Here is a 19134-nt window from a genome sequence, read left to right as displayed (position 1 = left end):
CACACAATTTTTTTTTTTACATATTTACATCATGGATAATAGTTACCAAAACAGAGTACTGTACAGTTATTAAAATTAAAGTACAGATAAGTGGCAAACCCAGGTTGTATTGTGCAAACAGAGCAGGATACTGCAAGATGTTTAAATAGTTAAGAATAATTAGAAAAGTTAGAAAAGTACAGATTGTGTATTGTACCTGTGCATTAAAAAGTAGACATGTAACTTACAATAAGTTAGTATATATAAATTGAGAAAAAGTAATGTGCAAGTTATAAAAGTAGTATTTGTTCGGTTGATTAGTGCAAGTTACAGCGCTGGTGTAAACATCTGTGTTTGTTGAGAGCAGTTTTGATTGTACAGTCTGACAGCTGCAGGGAGGAAGGACCTCTGGAAACGCTCCTTCTTGCATCACCAGTGAGCGTATATACAAAGAGCACCGATTAAAGTACATGAAATATTTAGGAGGAGGTGAAAAAAGGGACACACGAAATGACGTGACATTATTCACGAGAGATGATTTTGACATGTTTCACAGATTGTAGGCCAATAAGTCATTCGCAACAGTTTGCATACATTTTTTAGAAAATACCGGAAATCATATTTTTTGGCAAACGATCAGATTTTGCTCTGCAATTGACTATGTGCACGAGACAATGCTAACTTCCTGGTTTGAGACCGGATGTGGGGTTGTGCATTTCCGGTAGCTTTACTTTGCGGTCAATCGCTACTGCGAAGATATACTCCAAAATCATGTCCAAAACTCGAAAACGGAAAGATTGCGTTAAGTTACAAAGAGCAGAAGGTGGGAACACTCACCACTGTTGTGTCATAAAAAATCTAATGATCAATTTTGACGTTTAAAGCGTTTAGATCGATCAGTTGTTTACATCACTCAACACAAGCAGAACTGCATTACTGCATGCAGAAGACACATCGTCCACATTCAGAAGCACATCTCTGTATAATGACTGGTCTTATGATTTAAACAGGCAAATGTTCAGCATTCAAACTACAGGTGAAGAATAGTCAAACCAGATGTTTCCCCCGTTATGTCGATATCAGCTAGTCAAGTACACACCTACACAGCATGTTAACAAACCGTGAAAAAAGCCACACAAAAAATGAATGATTTCTGGTAACGTTTTCTATACATTAGTATTTACGAAGGGTATGTTGTGACTTACCTTCAAAATTACAGCGGTCCCTCGCTATAACGCGGTTCACCTTTCACCTCGCTGTTTCGCGGATTTTTTAGTGCAAGTTTGCATGCTTATTTTTACGTCACATTGTGTCCTGCGTCCTGATCGCTGCAGACGATCTCCTCCGTGACGTCTCTCCTGTACAGTACAGAATCGCTGCATCAATCGCTAGCAGTGTGACTCTGAAGTGCAGTACTGTATGTCCACGAAACGTTTTGCACCGTCAAAAAATAAAATTGGCTACTTGATTTCACCTATCGCTGGTTATTTTTAGAACATAACACCCGCGATAAACGAGGGACAGCTGAGAAATATAACATTTGAATCCCTTTTCTCTTTTGCTCTGAGGCGCGGGGGAAAAATATCGACAAGTCGATGAACATCATTTACAGATATATTGGGTAAATGCCCAAGACATCTATAGAAATGTAAATCGCCGCTTGATTCATTCATTTGCTTAACTTGTTTTGGACCGTAAACCAGACGCGAATAGGACACCGGAAACAAAGCTCCCCACAGGAGTTTCCGCACCGGAAGTAGCATATGCTAACGTGCACATAGTCAATATCAAAACAAAAAAAGTAGGGAAAATGTGTGTGTCACTCTTTGATGAACAAACAAAGCAGGAAGTACATGGGGGTGAACACTCTTACGTTTGCCGGGTGTGTGTGGGCGTGGCTTGCAGCGAGAGGCGTTTAATGTTGCTCAGGACTGCCGGAAGCTGGTTTGGTTGGTATGTGGGAGAGCGAGTAGTCCTCCGCAGCAGTCACGACTATGTGTAACAGGTGAGTTGTTTTGGTCTCTCCGCTGCTGAGTGATTAATCTCACCTGTGTGTGGATCGCATATCTGTTCTTGAGCTGTCTGAGTAGTCTGGCTCGGCACAAAGCCGCTTCTTTTGGCCGCTGCCTCACAGCTAAGCCTCATTAGTGAGACAATCTCGGGTCCTCTCTCCCCGCCTTGCTTTGCAGCCTTCTGCGACTTTCACGCATTTCACTTTCAAATTAGTGCTTTGCGAGGCTGATTTGCGTTGCCAGCTATGTCTCAACCCGTTTTCTGATTGTCTTAGTTTGCGTCCAAGAGTGCTAACTGTGATATTTTGCCTCCCAGGCTTGGGTTGCAATGGCAGACATGGCTGAAATAATCTCCGTCAGCGCCGGTTTGCTCCTGCCTTCCTCTATCAACGCCACCGTTAAGGTCCAGGAGGAAGCCAGCCCGACTGCTGCCGTTGTCCCTGCTCCCCAGAGCAGCGAGGACTACCTGTTTGTGGAGACCAGGCACCCCAACACAGTCCTGCAGGGCCTCAACAGCCTGCGGCTCAACAACGCCTTCTGTGATGTGACTCTGTGCTGCGGAGGACAGGAGTTCCCCTGCCACCGCATAGTGCTGGCATCTTTCAGCTCCTACTTCCAGGTAAACGCACTTTTCCTCACAGGTATGTCCATACTGAAAACGACTCCACCTTTAGAATCATGTGTTTTCCTTCTCCATCCTTCTCTATCCTTAGGCGATGTTTTCCGCTGACCTCATAGAGTCCAAGCAGGAGCGTGTTGCCATCAATGGTGTTGAGCCTCAGATGATTGGCATGCTGGTGAGCTACGCCTACACATCAGAGGTCTACATTTCCAAAGCCAACGTGCAGGTAGTGAATCTTCTCACGCCTCTTCATTGCCGTCATTCGTGAAGCGCGTGCATGCTTAGAAAGTGATCTGTGTCCAGGCGCTGCTGGCAGCAGCCAACCTGCTGGATGTGATGGCGGTCCGAGAGGCCTGCTGTCGCTTCATGGAGCGTCAGATGGACGAGATGAACTGTGTGGGGATTCACTGCTTTGCTGAGGCGCATTCCTGTAAGGTGCTGGAGAAACGCAGCATGGACTACATCCTTGAGCACTTCAGCACAGTCTGTCAGCAGGTGAGGGTGTGATGGAAACCCAGAGTAGGGAGTCGTGAAGGAGGTAATCTTGTATCACCTACTGTTAATGCAAAGCTGTGCCCTCACATAAATAATCAAACTCTCGGCGCTTCCTGTCTTCCTCCAGGAGGAGTTTCTGTCTCTGTGTGTGGACAAGCTGACGGAAATCCTTGCCAGCGATCTCCTCAACGTGCCCAAAGAGGAGACTGTGTTTGAGGCCGCCATGCTGTGGTTGAATAAATGTTCCTCTCGCAAACAGAGCTTTGAAAAGGTGAGAGGAGAGTGATTAGCAGGTAATTTCAGGCTTATCTTTAAAAATAAAAAGGGGGGGGGTTCATACATTTTTGCTGTTTGGTGCTATCCTGTTATCAGGGGCGCCATACTCCATGAATGAAAATCCATGACCACAGCAGCTGCTCATGAGTACCACCCATCAGATCCCTTTCCATTTTTGTTCCTCAAAGGTCCTGGAGCACATCCGCCTGCCTCTCATCAGCCCCTATTACCTCCATGATGTGATTGAGTCTCTGGACGTGGTGAAGGAGAGCCAGGTCTGCCAGAGGCTCATCTCTGAGGCCAAGGACTATCTGCTGCTTAAGGACCGGCGTGGAGAGCTCTACTGCCCGAGAGCGAGGCCTCGCAGGTCCACTGGTAAAAATAAAAAACACTCACGTCTGAATCAAAGAGCTAATTTTTAGCATTGCACTATTTTCTGTCAGCCTGGTGATTTGTTAGTGTGTATCTGTCTCCCCGTCCTCATACTCCGCAAGGGTTTAAGAATGCTCGGCTATTCAATGGAGAGACGATTATTTGGGTCTATTTTCTTCTATTAGAAGAAAGATTTTGGATTCCAGGTTTTTAGATGTTTGCTGGTTTTCCCGGTTTGTGTTATCAAACTGTGGACCAAACAGTTTTAGCCTAATCCAGATGCAAATCAAGCGAATAGTGGAAGTTGAATATTAAATGGCTGGCAGCTCCACGCACTCTTATGTTGTACCATACAGGCTGCTTTTTTCTTTTACATTAACATATGTGGCTCACTCCTCTCTTCCTCTACTCCTGTTGCCACGGAAACAGGAACCGCTGAAGTGATAGTCACAGTTGGCGGGGAGGACGACAAGGTGGTGCTGCGCAGCGTCGAGAGCTTCGATCCCGTGACGAGCCAGTGGAAGAACCTGGCATGCCTGCCCTTCGCCGTGAGCAAACACGGGCTGGTGGTCTCAGGTGAGGGGGTCAGTAAAACTCAGCCTGATGGGTTAAGACACTCTGAAATGCACAGATAAACTTAAGTGCTGAAAATGTGTACTTCTGCTTATCCAATCACCTTTCTTCCCTGTCCCCGCCTGTAGATTCGACCCTGTATTTGGCAGGTGGAGAGTTTCCCGACGGCTCAGCCAGCAGAGAGATGTGGCGCTACGACCCCTGCTTTGACTCCTGGATGGAAATGGCACCCATGAATGTAGCTCGCTCGGAGTTAGGTGAGGGAGTCTTGGTAATTACAGCTCCTGTCTTTCAGCCACGTTACCCTATTTTGCTTCTCAAGAACTCCATAAACTATCCTAACTTTGTTTGATTCTAGTAGCTCCAAAAAGAGTCTTTTGATTGTTATAATCCTACTTTAAAAAAAAAAAAAAAAAAAAGAGAATCCAGACATTTCCATAGCAGATAGTAGAAAATGGGTCCCTTTCTGCCATTTAATTGTTTTTTTTTTTGCTGTTTGGTGCTGAGAAGCAGGAAAGTGCTTTGATATAAGTGCCTTTGTGTAGTATGAATGGCAATAGTAGACGTCTTAATCAATAGAAAAAGCTGTAAAACTTATGACAACACAGCTATAAGTTCAAAATCGAGACACTCATTCACATTTTTTTTTCAAAGCCTTCCAGTGGCCCCCATTGCAGTCTTTGCTGGGCCAATTCTGTCCTTTGGGCCTCATGTTTGGCACCACTACCTTACATGATGCACAGTTCAAAATCTTTATCTCAAACTGACCCTTAATGAGCTGTCTTACCTCCTTTCCTCTCCCTCTAACCCAGCTTTTATCTGATTGGCTGCCCCTCCCAAACAGAAGGATTGAGGTGGCCATAGCTGTGCCCTTATGATCTATGCGCCTCCATAAGTGGAAAATAAGTCTAAAACTGAGCATTAAATGTACTTTAATATTGCTAATAGTGATGTCTTCTACATATACTGACTTTATTAACTCAAATGTTGACCTACGTTAATGAGCATCTGTCGTTGTAATGGTTAATGAATAGGACAGAAAACATGAAAATTAGACCGGGGCATGAGATGTCCAACTGTAAACTGAAGGACTGTTTTTAATAGCAACAATGTTTATTTAGCCACTGTTCCTTCTCCCCACAGGCCTGGTGATGCTTGATGGCTTTGTGTATGCAGTGGGAGGGTGGGAGGGACGCTCACGTCTGGACTCGGTGGAGTGCTACAACCCCCACACCAACTCCTGGCAGTTTACAGAGTCTGTGAAGATGGCCGTCACAAGTCCAGCAGTGGTGGCTCTGGACGGCCTGCTCTACGTTACTGGTAGGAAACGCAGGTTTTTACACATGCAGGGTTTTTCTTTTTTCTTGTTCATTTTGATTCTATATAGTGTATTTATTCACTTGGGATGTGTCACGGCAGGTGGTGCGGTCCTAGAGGATGGTGACGGCACAGATCTGGCACAGGTGTACAACCCTAAAACGGCAGTATGGACAGAGGTCGCCCCCATGCAGATTGCCCGCTCTGGATCAGCTGCTTGTACTCTTAAAGGAAAGATTTATATCATAGGTAACAAACTTATCATCCAGCCCATTAACTGTGCTTTGTTCTGGTTCCTAAAAGTGCAGTCATGTCTGTTAAATCCTTTTTTTGTAGGCGGATGGCATGCCTCGACAGAGAACACAGATAAAGTGGAGTGTTACAATCCAAAGACCAACCAGTGGACTATGTGTGCCCCCATGAAGGAACGACGCTATCGGCCCGGCGCTGCTGTCGTGGATGGCAAAATCTACGTCTTGGGAGGAGAAGAGGGCTGGGACAGGTGAGGAGCTTTCTAGAAAAGAAGTTGCCTGTAAATTTCGTGTTTTCCAGGCGATTGCAGAGCTCACATTTATTTGAAATATTAAGAAAAGGGGGGTTAAATTCCTGTGGATTAAACACAGGAGAGGTCAATGAGGTTGTCTAAAGCTGATCCCGCTCTGCGTGCAGATATCACGACACTATCGAGAGGTATTGTGACGAGACGGACACGTGGGAGATTGTTGGGGAGATGCCTACCAGCCGCAGCTGGCTCAGCTGCGTCTCTCTCCGGCTTAGAAAGGACATTCAAGTGAGCAGCAGTCCCGGGACGCCCAGTGAAAATTGAGGGAGGACAACAAATGGGAAATCTCCTGTGGTTTTGTTTTTATTTTTTTAAATTGCACTCTCCTCGGAGATTATGCGCTACAAGACTCAGAGCTGCGAAGACTGGCGTGCTGGGGAGTGATGCCTGGAACTGGCACTGAGCTGCTTGAGCTGTTTCTGGGACCTGTTTGGTGACAGCCTGTGGAATAAGTCTTAATCACTTTGGGGTCCTTTCTTTTGTGGCTTGGCAGCAGAGGTGCAGTGATTTAACATAAATGATCTGATGTCTGCAGTCTAAACTCGCTCTGTATGATGTGAACATTCTTTAGTTGTTGTTTTATTGTCCGAGCGCCACAATCTGGATGTTTTCCCAGCCAATGGGATTATTTTTGTATTATGTGACTGTATTTATTGGAGGTTGATAAGATTAGAATGGTCCTCTTAAAAAGCTCTGTGGGCCAAAGAGTCAGTTATGAATGTTTTTGAAGGTTACCTGTGTGGGCGGGGCAAAGGTGTACATGTGAGTGTTTTTTGTAATTACACATTGAACTTCTTAGTGATTGTCTTGACTACCTGTTATATGTTGAGTATATTTTTGTAATGTGCGTCATGCATACTGGTGAATTAAAGTGAAAATGACTTGTAATAAAGATGTTTACTTCTTTACTGTGAATGCGGGTGGGTTAGTTGTTTTTTTTTTGTTTTTGTTTTTTTTACAAATGAAGCCTGAAAACAATCGAAAGTATTGATGAATGCACTCCTGCTACATTGACATTTTTAAAGAGTATCAAATACCCAAGATCAGAATCATATATCATCATCTCATAGCAGCAGTAGATACAGTCAGCATGTTTAATGGTGTTTTGTTTTTAAAATTAAGATTTGTTTGTTTAATATTACAATCTTGAAATCTTTCAGTTGCACAGAAGACTTTGAGGCTCTTGATGTGTTTCTTGTCTATAGAATTGATTTTTACCAGTCAAATTTCTTTTTGGTTTTCTTCTTTCTTTCTTTTCTGGTTCAGGCTTCTTGTCACCGCTTGCTCCGCTTCACCTGGACACAAACGTGTTTCCTTCTTTAGAGAAACGGGGGCGTGGCTGCATGCAGATTGAACATTGTTGGTTCAAAATCAGTCTGACTTCCTAACATACGCACGGCGGTGTGCACGTTTTATAATCATATAATTATAATTAATTTTACGCACATTTTGTTTGTTTTTTTTTGCGCACGGCGAAAAAAGTTTCCACGAACATTTAAAGACGGGCTCGTGCTGCCTACGTGCGATCTCCACACGGCCACACCCACATTTATCTATTTAAGGAGACACGTTCACCTCCAGGTGAAGCGGAGAAACACCGACCGCAAGAAAAAGAAGAAAATGGGTGAAGGACAAGAAGCGCGTGATCTTTTAGCACGAGATGATAAAAACAACAACAACAAAATAATAAAAATCCAGATACCCCATAAAATCTGGGGGATAATGCGAAGAAATTCAGACTAAAAGTGTTTACAGGTAGCAACGATGGAAGTCAGCGTTAACGAAAGAATAATTTAAGACGAAATCGTGAATGATTTTCAGTTGTAAGATGAAAGCCAAAACCATGGTGTAACTAAAACTGTAAATAGTGACTAAATGGCAATGATGATGATGATGATGATGATGATGATAATAATAATAATAATAATAATAATAATAATAATAATAATAACCTTTTAATTAACATTGTTTGGAGGGCTGATATCAAAGGCAAGATTTAGGAAAAGCAGCATTACAGTAAAAATGCACCAAGCTGGCAAAGACTAAGTATTTTTCCTCTGCATTTTAAATACATTTTCTTAGGTGGCCAAGTTCACAAAATCATTTCAGTTAGTTTAATAGTTTTTTAAATAGTCTAGTTTTCTTTCTTTTTTTTCTTTTGTTTTAAATCGAAGTTTAGTTTTTACCTTAGTTTTAGTTTGCTGTAGTAGACTTTGTGTAGTTGACTTTGTGACATCCACACCGCCTTTTTGGTACAATAACTTTAGTGCCATGTAAAATTGTATCTATGCTTTTCCAAGTTACAGGCTTTCCCTGATTTCCTGGGGCTGAGAAGTTTTTCCAGCATTTCTCATGTTTCTCATGTTTACATAAAAGATCAGCAACAATTTTATTGTGCGTGGTGAAACCGATGCTTCATTAGCTAAATTTATCTCATTAAAATGCCTGGAAGCTGTCTGCATCTGAAAAACATTTTAAAGAGGCAAATAAAGTTGAAATGTGTGGGGTCCACTATCCAGAGTGATGGACAGTGCAAAAAAAGAGATGTAGGCAGGATGGAGTGGGACAGAAGGATAGCAGCAAACCTGAAAGGAAAGGTTTACAGGATGGTAGTGAGACCTGCTATTATGTCACAAAAAGATAGAAGGTGAGTGACTGTAATTAACAGGTTTAGAAGTCAGTACATCTGAGGGACAGCTCAGGTTGAGCACTTTGGAAATAAATCGTCCAGAGAGGGGTGAGTGGATATACTGGACAAAGGATGTTGAAGAACGAGCTGCCAAGCAGGAGGAGAAAGGGGAGGAATGATGTTTATTATTATTTGCTGATGTTGTTAATGACCCACAAGCCGAACAGTTTTCACTAGCTCAAGGAAACTTGAAACACGCTGTGATACTTTTATTTCGAAAGGTTTAGCGACTACACGGCGCAGTGAGTTGTGGGTAAGACGTCAGTCCGCCGCCATATCTGTCTTTCTGTACCGGCTGAAGGAGAGAGTGAGGAGTCATGAGAGGAATACAGTCTCTGAACACTATCTCCGTGAGTCCTGTGTTGTGTTGGTGCGGTCTGAGTGGTGTCATCCGCCGGATCTGCTCCCTGCTCGCCCCGGTCTAAAAAAACCGAACATTCGCTGTAGCAGTTAGCCGGTTAGCTCTCCAAGTTTACCTACCGTAAAACGGTTTCTGTCTCGAGTTAGGGGCAACGTTCTCATTTCATCATTCACACGTACTGAAAACAATAAAATAAACATCAAGTGTGCAGTAAAAAATATAAATACAATTTGAAAAGCGTGTGTGCTCGACTTAGCTGTTTTATGTCGCCTTTTGCATTGCTGTGGTAAGCTGGATGTAACCTGAAGGTCATCCCTGAATTCCAGTCCACCAGCGTCTCTTTTGAGCGAACCAGGCCCCCTATTTGGTCATAAATTCGGTGTTATCCAATTATGATGCTAGTGCATTCCCACATTAGTCCCAGACTTTGCTGCCGGGACATAAATGTGCACAGGTCACTCAGGTCAAGCTGGTATCAGCCTGCACACACAGGTGCTGTTTTGATTTTGTGGTCCTATTAAGACGGCCTGGTTTTAGGGGGCCTAGATCATACTTTTGGGCATTTCTGCAAGCAAAATTACTATTATCAGTTATGCAAACCCAATCAAAAGTAAAAATAATATTAGATGATTGCAGTATTAGATTATATTAGGTTGTTGTCTCAAGACCTTCCTAAAGCAGCTCCATGTGAGATAGAAAGGCGGTGACTTCCCTAGCTGGTGATATCGGTGTAATCTGTGTGTTACTTGTATGTGTTAGCAGCTATTATGTAACAATAGCGGTCATGTTACTCTTTGTTGGATTAAGATTCCGCCAATCTATTGTTTACACACAGTTTAAAGCAGCACAATATATACGGGATTGTGGCTATAATTCAGTAATAACTTCCTGTTCTTATTTTAGCTGCTAATGAATCATTGTCTTTAATTACGGTGTCACCTTCCTGCAGAAACGTTGCTACGCAGCTGCCAGGAGGAGCGGTAGTCTGGCTGAACCCCTCTCAGGTCTGAAACCGTCCAAAGGCGCACCTCTTCCTCCCCAGGATGCCCAGGTAGGTGCTGCTCTCGAATCGAACAAAACACAATGGAAATCTAACTCACAGCTGGTTGTCATGATATTTTCTTCCGAAAAAACACTTCTGCTGTGTTTTGTGAGCTGTTGCAGTATTTTTCTAATTGCTGGTGTCATCTTAAGTTGCAGTGTACCACTAGTTTTGTTTCTGTGTGAAAGTTGTGTGTTTTGTGTAACATTTTTTCTTTCCTCCTTCAGGTGTCCAAGCTCCCAAACGGCCTGGTGATAGCTTCGCTGGAAAACTACTCCCCCGTGTCAAGTGTTGGTGTGTTTGTGAAAGCTGGGAGTCGCTATGAGACTGTGGAGAACCAGGGTGTCTCCCATGTGTTACGACTGGCAGCAAACCTGGTAAACTGTGAATGAGCTTGTAAGCGTGTGATAGCTAAATGAATTATTCCTGAGGTTATTCTTACCACAATAAGAAGGACACGACTGCACTTGTTTTTATCAGCACCTCTACCTCTAGCCTGACAGCCTACGCTGCTTACTTATCTTATTTTTGCTTTTGTAGACTACAAAGGGAGCGTCTGCCTTCAAGATTTGTCGCAGTGTGGAAGCAATCGGGGGCAGCCTGAGGTCAGTGAGCACACTTCATGCACATGCACACACTGACCGTCGCTGCTTTTGTTGCTCAAAATTATGCAGCGGATCACACTGAATCGGCTGTGTTGTCATCTCTATCCATGCAGCGCGACATCGTCAAGAGAGACAATGGTCTACACTGCCGACTGTTTGAGAGATGACATGTAAGTGCTCCCATATTAACGTCAAGTTATTTTTTTCTCTTCTCTATTTTCATTAAAACTCGTCAGGCTGTGTTGACACTTCGCTGTCCTATTTGTGTCCAGAGATTCATTAATGGAGTTTCTGGTCAATGTGACTACAGCTCAGGAGTTTCGGCCATGGGAGGTGGACGAACTGACGCCCAGAGTGAAGGTTGACAAGGCTCTGGCTCAGCAGTGTCCTCAGATAGGTGTGTAACAGAAGCAACAGTTCATCTCCTGATTGCCTGTATTTTTACTGAGGAAATAGTTTTATCAGATGTGAAAGTGATTTTTAATTTCTAAAGAAGATCCTTGATGATTATATTTGGCTATAATTATGTAAAACATCAAAAATCTTCTCGCTAAGCTGCGGTAGACCTCAAGGCTATATAATGTTTTTGCTCTGAGTTTTGTGGCCACTTCAGAAATGCTTAACGTGAGCTGTTGGGATTGAGGCATTTTTTGTTTTTTTTGTGCCATTTCAGTCAGATCTGTAGCCTCATTGAGCAGTAAGCATTCCAGTCCCTCTCATATTAATGTAGATATATTATATTCTGCATGGTTTCTGACATACTTTAATACTTGTGCAAAAGTTGTTTAATTAACTTGATCTCTGAAAAAAGTCCTGTGCATTGTTGCTGTTTTTGTTTGTTTGTTTTTTAGATGCAGCAGTTTTTGATTATCCATATTTAAAGTTTTCATTGTGTCCTGTTCAATTTTCTCCTGCAGGTGTAATTGAGAAGTTGCATGAAGCAGCATACAAAAACACCCTGTCCAACTCTCTGTACTGCCCTGACTACATGGTCGGCCATGTCTCCTCTCAACAGGTAAGGATATGCGTTACATCTTTTTTTTAATCTTAAGGGTCTTAAAGGGTCTATTCAGTTAGCAAAATAGTACTTTTTGTGATGCACTTAAACACCTGTCCTCCTCCTTATCCTTCCCTGTAGCTTAAGTCATTTGTTGAGGACCATTTCACCACTGGCAGAATGGCTCTAGTAGGACTAGGTGAGTGTTGTCCAGCCTTGATTGCTTCATCACAGCTTGCCCCCCTTCTTCATTTGGCTTTCCTAATAGGTAGTTAGCAATCTCCAGCCTAAGCAGTCTTGCTTACGCTTGTCTCAAATCTCAATGAGATGGTGAGTCACTGCTGACATGTCAGAACTCTGTTCCACTTCACTCATTTACGCATGTTAATAGGGCTGCTCGATTATGGCAAAAATGATAATCACGATTATTTTCACTGAAATTGAGATCTCGATTATTTGACGATATTTATTTAACAATAACAATGTATTGAATAATGACTTTAAAGATTGTCAAAAAATAATATAAAATAGTGTGAAAATACTGATAACAGTGCAAATGTTTGCAATATAAAAAATAAATGAAAAATGTAAACATCTATGTTTAGTGAACTTTGCAGTGTTGCTCTGTGGTGCAGCTACGACACTGTAGCAAAGTTTACACACTATGTCTACTTGATCCACGTCTGACTCCGCGAACCCATAATGTTTCCACACCACTGAAGTTTTTTTACCTCTCTTTTCAACCAACGGCAGTCACTCTCCTCTCCAAATAACTTCTGCTTAGCTTTCTGAGCTTCCCTCGGGTCCTCTTAATCAGCGGTCCCCAACCCCCGGGCCTCGGACCGGTACCGGTCCGTGAGTCGTTTGGTACCGGGCCGCGAGAGTTGAGGCTCAGGTGTGAAATGTATAGTTTTCAGGGTTTTTATCGGTTTTCAGCGTTATTTTGTTATTGTTTTTATCGTTTACTCGGTTTTCCTTGGTCTTTTCACGTGTGTTATGAATAAATTTTCTTTTTTTCGGTACCGGTACTAGTTTTATTTTGTTGTATTTATCTGCGACACCTTAACCCTGGAGAACCCATGGGGTCAAATTTGACCCCATGGTTTCCCTAGAAAACCAATGGGGTCGGCTCTGACCCCATGGGTTCTCCAGGGTTAAAGGCCGGTCCATGAAAATATTGTCGGGCATAAACCGGTCCGTGGTGCAAAAAAGGTTGGGGACCGCTGATCTTAATTGTTGTGACACGTGTTCGAAATGCAGAGAGGTGCGCTCGATTTGCCACACGGAGCAGCGCGAGAGTAAAGCACGAGGGAGGGGCTAATAATCGGCTCAGTCATTTTTAATGATCGTTGATAGCCCAGATCGTAATCGAGATTAAAATTCGATTAATTGAGCAGCCCTACATGTTAATCTCATTTACCCATTCAGGTGTAAACCACTCGGTCCTGAGGCAAGTGGGTGAGGGGCTCTTGAGTGCCCGCAGTGGGGTTGGGGCCCCTGTGGCTAAATCTGTGTACCGTGGAGGTAGGAGCTTGTGTTTTAAAAATAGCAACTTTAAATTATTTCTGCAATCCGCCGCTGCCTTGTTCTCATGAGGAAATATTGTGTGTAAGGTGAGCTGCGAGTGCAGAACAAGGATGAGCTTGTCCACGCTCTGATTGCCAGTGAAGGTGCTGTGACAGGTAGTGCTGAGGCTAATGCTTTCAGTGTGCTGCAAAGGATCCTGGGAGCTGGTCCGCATGTAAAGAGGGGCTCCAGCATCACCAGCAAACTGAGCCAGGGGATCGCCAAAGCTACCACACAGCCCTTTGATGTGAGTTGAAACAGGACAGCGACACTGGTTTTTGTAGCCGTAACAGTTCAAGTCCATTTTTAATGAGTCTTTCTGAGATTGTTCCCCCGATTTAACGCAGAAATCTGTCAAAAAAGCCAAAAACTGGCGCACGATGCTTTCCGTCAGTCTGGAACTGACAGACAAAGAAAAGGCTTCAGTGGTCTTTTCCTTTGATGAAGTCTCTTGGGGAAACTTCCCCAGAAATCTGCTGAAAGAATGATTTGCCTCAATTGGAGTATTTAGAATAGTTTTATTTTTTAGGATGCTTGGCTGTTCTTGTTATAAATGCACAGTTTCTCACTCTACATCAGATAACCTCTGGTTGTCTTTCAGGCCACTGCCTTCAACGTCTCGTACGCCGACTCCGGCCTGTTTGGGGTCTATACCATTGCACAAGCTGCCTCTGCAGGAGAGGTAGTTGCCAAGTTTTCTGTGTCTAACTTGATTTAAAAAATTTGCAGAAATGCCAGAATTATTCTCTCTGTGCAGGTGATCAAAGCCGCCATTGCACAGGTGAGGGGTGTGGCCGAGGGAGGCGTGTCTGAGGCTGACATCACCAGAGCAAAGTAAGTTCATACAAAGATGACGCAGGTGGAGTTCTAACTCGTCTGTTGCTCACTCCTGTCTGTGTTTGACACCTCTGTGCAGGAACCAGCTGAAAGCGGAGTACTTGATGTCGATGGAGAGCTCAGAGGGGCTGCTTGAGGAGATTGGTGCTCAGGCTCTCACCGCTGGAGTGTACCAGGCACCTGACGCTGTCCTCAAGGCTATAGATGCCATCACCCAGAATGATGTGGTTAAGGTGTGTGCTTTCAGTGAGATTTTAATAGCATGACTTAACAAACAGCTGCAGAAGAACAAGCTAGCTGTTAGAAGTGATTATTGCAGTCTAGAGTACAGTTGTGGTCAGACGTTTACATCAACTCATTAAGGGAATGAATGTCATGTAATTTGGGGCTTTTAATGATTTCTTTGAACTGGGTGGAATGTTTGTAAAGCATACATCTTTACATACATTGAATCTATATATCATCCTAAAGACTTTAAAAATACTTATACAGGGCTCTAGAGTGCGACCAAATTTTTCAGTGGTGCGACTAAAAAAATAAACTGTTCGGGTAACAAAAAAAAAAAAAAATCTCTGCAACTCTCCGTGTGGTCAACAACAGACACACATTATGCCCCTATCGTGGACTAAACCAATCAGAGATAGTCAGGAGCGGGACCTCTCTGATTGGCCGTGGTCCAGTTGAAAGTGCAGGTGGATAGAGGGAGGTGAGTAGCTTGAATAAAGCGATATTGATTCATTAAATCCTGAATTGACTTTTAAATATAACTGTGTTTTGCCAGAAACGCCAGATTCTCAGATTAAAGCTCACAAAACTATTTCAACAACCACCAAACAGTAAATGAGAGCAGGTACACGCACTCCACACAAAGACGTAAACACAGAGCGGACCCGACGCATCAGAATCAGCTTTGTCTTTCTCGGCTTTCTCACCCGACGGCCCGTAGACGGACACACTGTCGGAGCTTAGCGATTCTGATGTGTCGGGTCCGCTCTGTGTTTACGTCTTTTTGCGCTGATTCTGAGCTGCAGGTTTTGTGTCTCTCCAACCAAAATTCACCGAGCCAGCAGCAAAAGAAGCAGCAAACTACGCTTCACATTTGATAAATATCGTCATGAATTCCCTCTGACTTTTGCTGTTTTGCTTCCACCATGATAAAAATCACACTTCATGCACAGCTCTCTCTCTCTGTACTTCAAGAACAGTTTCTGTTCTGTCTCAAATCTCTGTTTTCTGCATTATTCATTCGCTTATTACCCACCAGTCTACCGTTGTTTACAGCGCTGTCGGCCGCTGTCTTTTTCTTTTCGTTTTTTCACGTAAATGACCTCGGACAAGAAAGCCTAATTTCTGCTGTTCAATACTGAAGAAATTTAAACTTTTTAAAATTATGCAAAATTGCAGAAAATTGCAGAATATTTTTAAGGTTATCTGCTATAAAAAGCCAGACCAGAAAAATCTCCTTCGTGTTTTTCTGTGTTTTATTCTCAGTTACTTTCACACAAAGGCATCTGCTGTGATGTTCACTATTCTGATGAAGTCTCATGTGTATCAGTACTGATAAATGATCAGAGTTATAATATTTCTGACTGTCTGAGGCTAAATTGAATCGAATCAGGACTTTGAGAACCGGAATCGAATGGATTATAGAAATCAGTGATGATACCCAGCCCTAGTGAGCAGACTTGGCCCGACAGAAGTGGTTGTAGCTGTGGGTAATAAGAAAAGATGAAAAGAACTATTGATAACTTTTTTGTTAAGTTAAAGCCTGATCCGTCTGAAATTCATAGCCAGTGCTCTGACACGGTGCCATCAATCTTTGAATGCTGAAAAAGCACAGTGTATCCAGAAAACACATTATATGCTGCAATAAATGCACTGCCCAAGTGTCCCCTCTCCCCACTGCCTGTCAGCAGCATGCAACAGCAAACAGGTCGTCAGAGGAGGCCGAGATGATGATTAAGTTTAACATTTTCTACAATATTGACAAAGCACTTTAAGCACAAGATTGTTAGTTAATAATTTAGAAAATTATGGCCCATGGCACTAACTTTTTGCCATGGGTGCACCGGTGCGCCCATGGCAAAAAGTTAGTCTAGAGCCCTGCTTATATATACAAATACTTGCATACACCCCTATTAATATTTGGTAAATGTCCCTTAGCAAGTTGCACCTCAACCAGTTGCTTTTCATCATTAACAAGCTTCTGGTATGATTCTGTGGGGACCACTCTTCCTTGGTTCCTTAGACTTTTCCATTATTCTGAGTATTGGTCAGTCCAGTGAGTGCTGTTAAACAAATCCTTTCTATGTTGGCAAAGAGAAACTACCAGGTGTAGTCAGTCTCTCTCATTAGTTCACTAACGAGAAGTTAATAGGCGTTATCAAATGAAAAGGCATTGTAGAACCTTCAGCACCACTTATTAAAAGTTATTTTTAAGTAAGTATTTGAGGTTATATGCATACTTTTGACCCTGTGTGGATTAGAGAAAATCCAGAATAACTTGAAATAGTCATTAAAGTATACTGTACAATAGAGCTGCCACGATTAGTCGACTAGTCACGATTACGTCGACTATCAAAATCGTCGACGACTAATTTAATAGTCGATGCGTCGTTTGAAGCTTTGTAAGATCACAAAAGACGCAGGAATAAGTAGTAGGATTTAAGAGTGTAATAACGGACTGAAACAGAAGATGGCAGCACTGCGTGTACAAGGATGCCAGCTGCCATTAAACCCCGAAGAAGAAGAAACTGTGTCCCAGAATTCATAGCGCAGCCCAGCTCAGTTTCCAACAATGGCGGCAGCTAGTTAGTTTTAATATTACTCTTATTATTCTTTCTGGGTCACAAAATAAACGTTTAACATATTTTCAGGCGAGAATGTAGCTGTGTAAACCTCAAATATCTGCTCAGTTTATCAAGACACCACATATTTTCAAAAGCGCTCTGACGTTTTCGGAGACGTCTGTTACCCACTAGCTCGATAGCTAGCCGGGGGCAAGGCTCACTAGAGCCGTGAGAACACCGGACTCCCGGCAAATCGTCTTTCGCTACTCAGGTTAAACATATATAAGTCACTTAGATAACTTAAAAATGTTATTATTTGGCTTTTTTCAGTATTTTATTTGTTCCTGAGTAAATTGGTTTGGCTGAGATTAAAGTTATAGTTTTTACACAGCTGAATAGACGTCAAGCAGACAGCTGATCATCAGAAGTGTGAGATGCTCGAGAATATACTCCGGTGTCCCGTTATATTTTAGATAGCAAGGAGCAGACGGCTGAGTTTATTAAACTTCACCGAAACAATCTGCAAATTTCATTAAAATTTAATAAACTATCATCTTGTCTTTATTTTTAGTTAGCACATACCTTAAACACTTAAAGCTGTAAGCTAATGATAGTTATATAAGAGCAGATGCTGCTGGTGCAATAAGCTGTACGGTTTACGTTCAATGGATGCATGATCTGATTAGTCGACTAATCGCAAAAATAATCGGTGACTAGTCGACTATCAAAATAATCGTTTGTGGCAGCCCTACTGTACAATCATTCAACCCTGAAAAAGTTTTAAAAAGTCATTAAAAATGACCATGACATCCATGGCCCTGTAAATTTCTGACCACACTTATATACATGTGGTTTTTAGATTCAATACATGTCAAATTTAAACCCATTTGATGGATTTTATATCTGATGTCGTGTCATTGTTACATTACTGGGTTGCAGTGGCATTGTGGAGTGGGCAGCAGTCTTACCTTTATGTACCCCATCTGTAGTAGAGCGTGGGTCGGAGTCATAAATCATCCAGTAAAGGCTCACTAGTTTGTTCATGACCAAATAAAACAACAGTTCATTAAGAAGCGATGCGATAGATCATGTTGACAGTGCGTTATACTGAAGGGCTTTTGGGATTATACAGATCATTACAGAGTAAATATTGTTTTAGTTTCACATTTGAACCTCATTTCAAATATAGTAAGAAACACTGTAGTTCCTCTAAGCACTGGTGGCAGCCTCAGTTTGAAAATATATCCCTGAAGACTATACTAACAAAAACAAAAAGTTATTAAATTATGCATGCAGGCTATTTATTCATATGTTTACACTTGCATTTGTGTTTAGTTGCTGCGTGGGGTTCTGTGTAGTGTCGGAGCTGCGGCAGGGCTTCAGTGGACTATAAATACTGGGATATATTTGGAAATACTGCCCGTCAGTGAATTTGCTCTCTGTTTTCTTTACAGGCTGCAAAGAAATTTGTGGATGGCAAGAAGACCATGTCAGCTAGTGGACACCTCATTAATACACCATTTGTGGATGAAGTATGAAAATGCACATAAGAATAATAAGAACAGTTGATTTTTCTTTCTGCTTGGGCATGCTGTGCCTGGATGTTGCCTCCTGCAGCAGTTCATTGGATGTCACCTGTCATTTGTAGTTTATCCTGCAGTATGTGTGAGCACCATCAGAGAGGGCTGCAGAATTGTAATGTCTGTTGGGGGGGAGAGGGTGGATTCATCAGTGTAACTGTACATCAGTGTAAATTAAAACAATTACAGTAAAACACTTGGGTTGTTGCTTGATTTTGCATTTTTGAATGACAAGTTTCTGGCATGTGTGCCGTGCACAAGTGCGGTCTTCTGCATGAGATTGATGATTCCACCTCATCTTGAAGAGTGCTTGGTTTTGGATGATGTTAGCACTATGTGCCAACACTGGCAGCAAAAAGCTGTTATTTTAGGTAATGAGCACTTTAGCACCAAGAGGTTTTGTTTCATTCATCAGCCAGTGGGGGGACCCAAAAGCGCACAAACAGAAGTTGACGTTTGA

At 42.6% G+C, this 19134-nt stretch overlaps 2 protein-coding genes across 2 annotated transcripts; both read left to right on the top strand.

Moving 5' to 3' along the window:
* Positions 1-1853: 1853 nt before the first annotated feature.
* Positions 1854-7123, top strand: LOC146388615 (kelch-like protein 24). Its single transcript, XM_084926024.1, has 12 exons — positions 1854-1984; positions 2308-2610; positions 2705-2839; positions 2917-3108; positions 3236-3379; positions 3573-3759; positions 4186-4332; positions 4458-4586; positions 5473-5649; positions 5749-5895; positions 5983-6148; positions 6316-7123. The coding sequence occupies exons 2-12, from the start codon at positions 2320-2322 to the stop codon at positions 6470-6472; spliced, it is 1872 nt and encodes a 623-aa protein (XP_084782150.1). The 5' UTR covers positions 1854-1984; positions 2308-2319; the 3' UTR covers positions 6473-7123.
* A 2014-nt stretch (positions 7124-9137) lies between these two features.
* Positions 9138-18870, top strand: uqcrc2a (ubiquinol-cytochrome c reductase core protein 2a). Its single transcript, XM_084926023.1, has 14 exons — positions 9138-9247; positions 10208-10309; positions 10528-10677; positions 10841-10905; positions 11019-11075; positions 11178-11302; positions 11823-11920; positions 12044-12101; positions 13331-13426; positions 13516-13715; positions 14070-14150; positions 14226-14302; positions 14385-14538; positions 18549-18870. Exons 1-14 carry the CDS (start codon positions 9215-9217, stop codon positions 18630-18632), a joined length of 1380 nt encoding a protein of 459 aa, XP_084782149.1. The 5' UTR covers positions 9138-9214; the 3' UTR covers positions 18633-18870.
* The last annotated feature ends 264 nt before the right edge of the window (positions 18871-19134 follow it).

Source organism: Perissodus microlepis, chromosome 4 (genome assembly GCF_051167445.1).
Source record: "Perissodus microlepis isolate ML-2025 ecotype Zambia chromosome 4, ASM5116744v1, whole genome shotgun sequence".
Taxonomy (NCBI): Eukaryota; Metazoa; Chordata; class Actinopteri; order Cichliformes; family Cichlidae; genus Perissodus; species Perissodus microlepis.
Note: the sequence above shows the minus strand (reverse complement) of the source record. Positions and strands in the feature narration are given on the sequence as shown.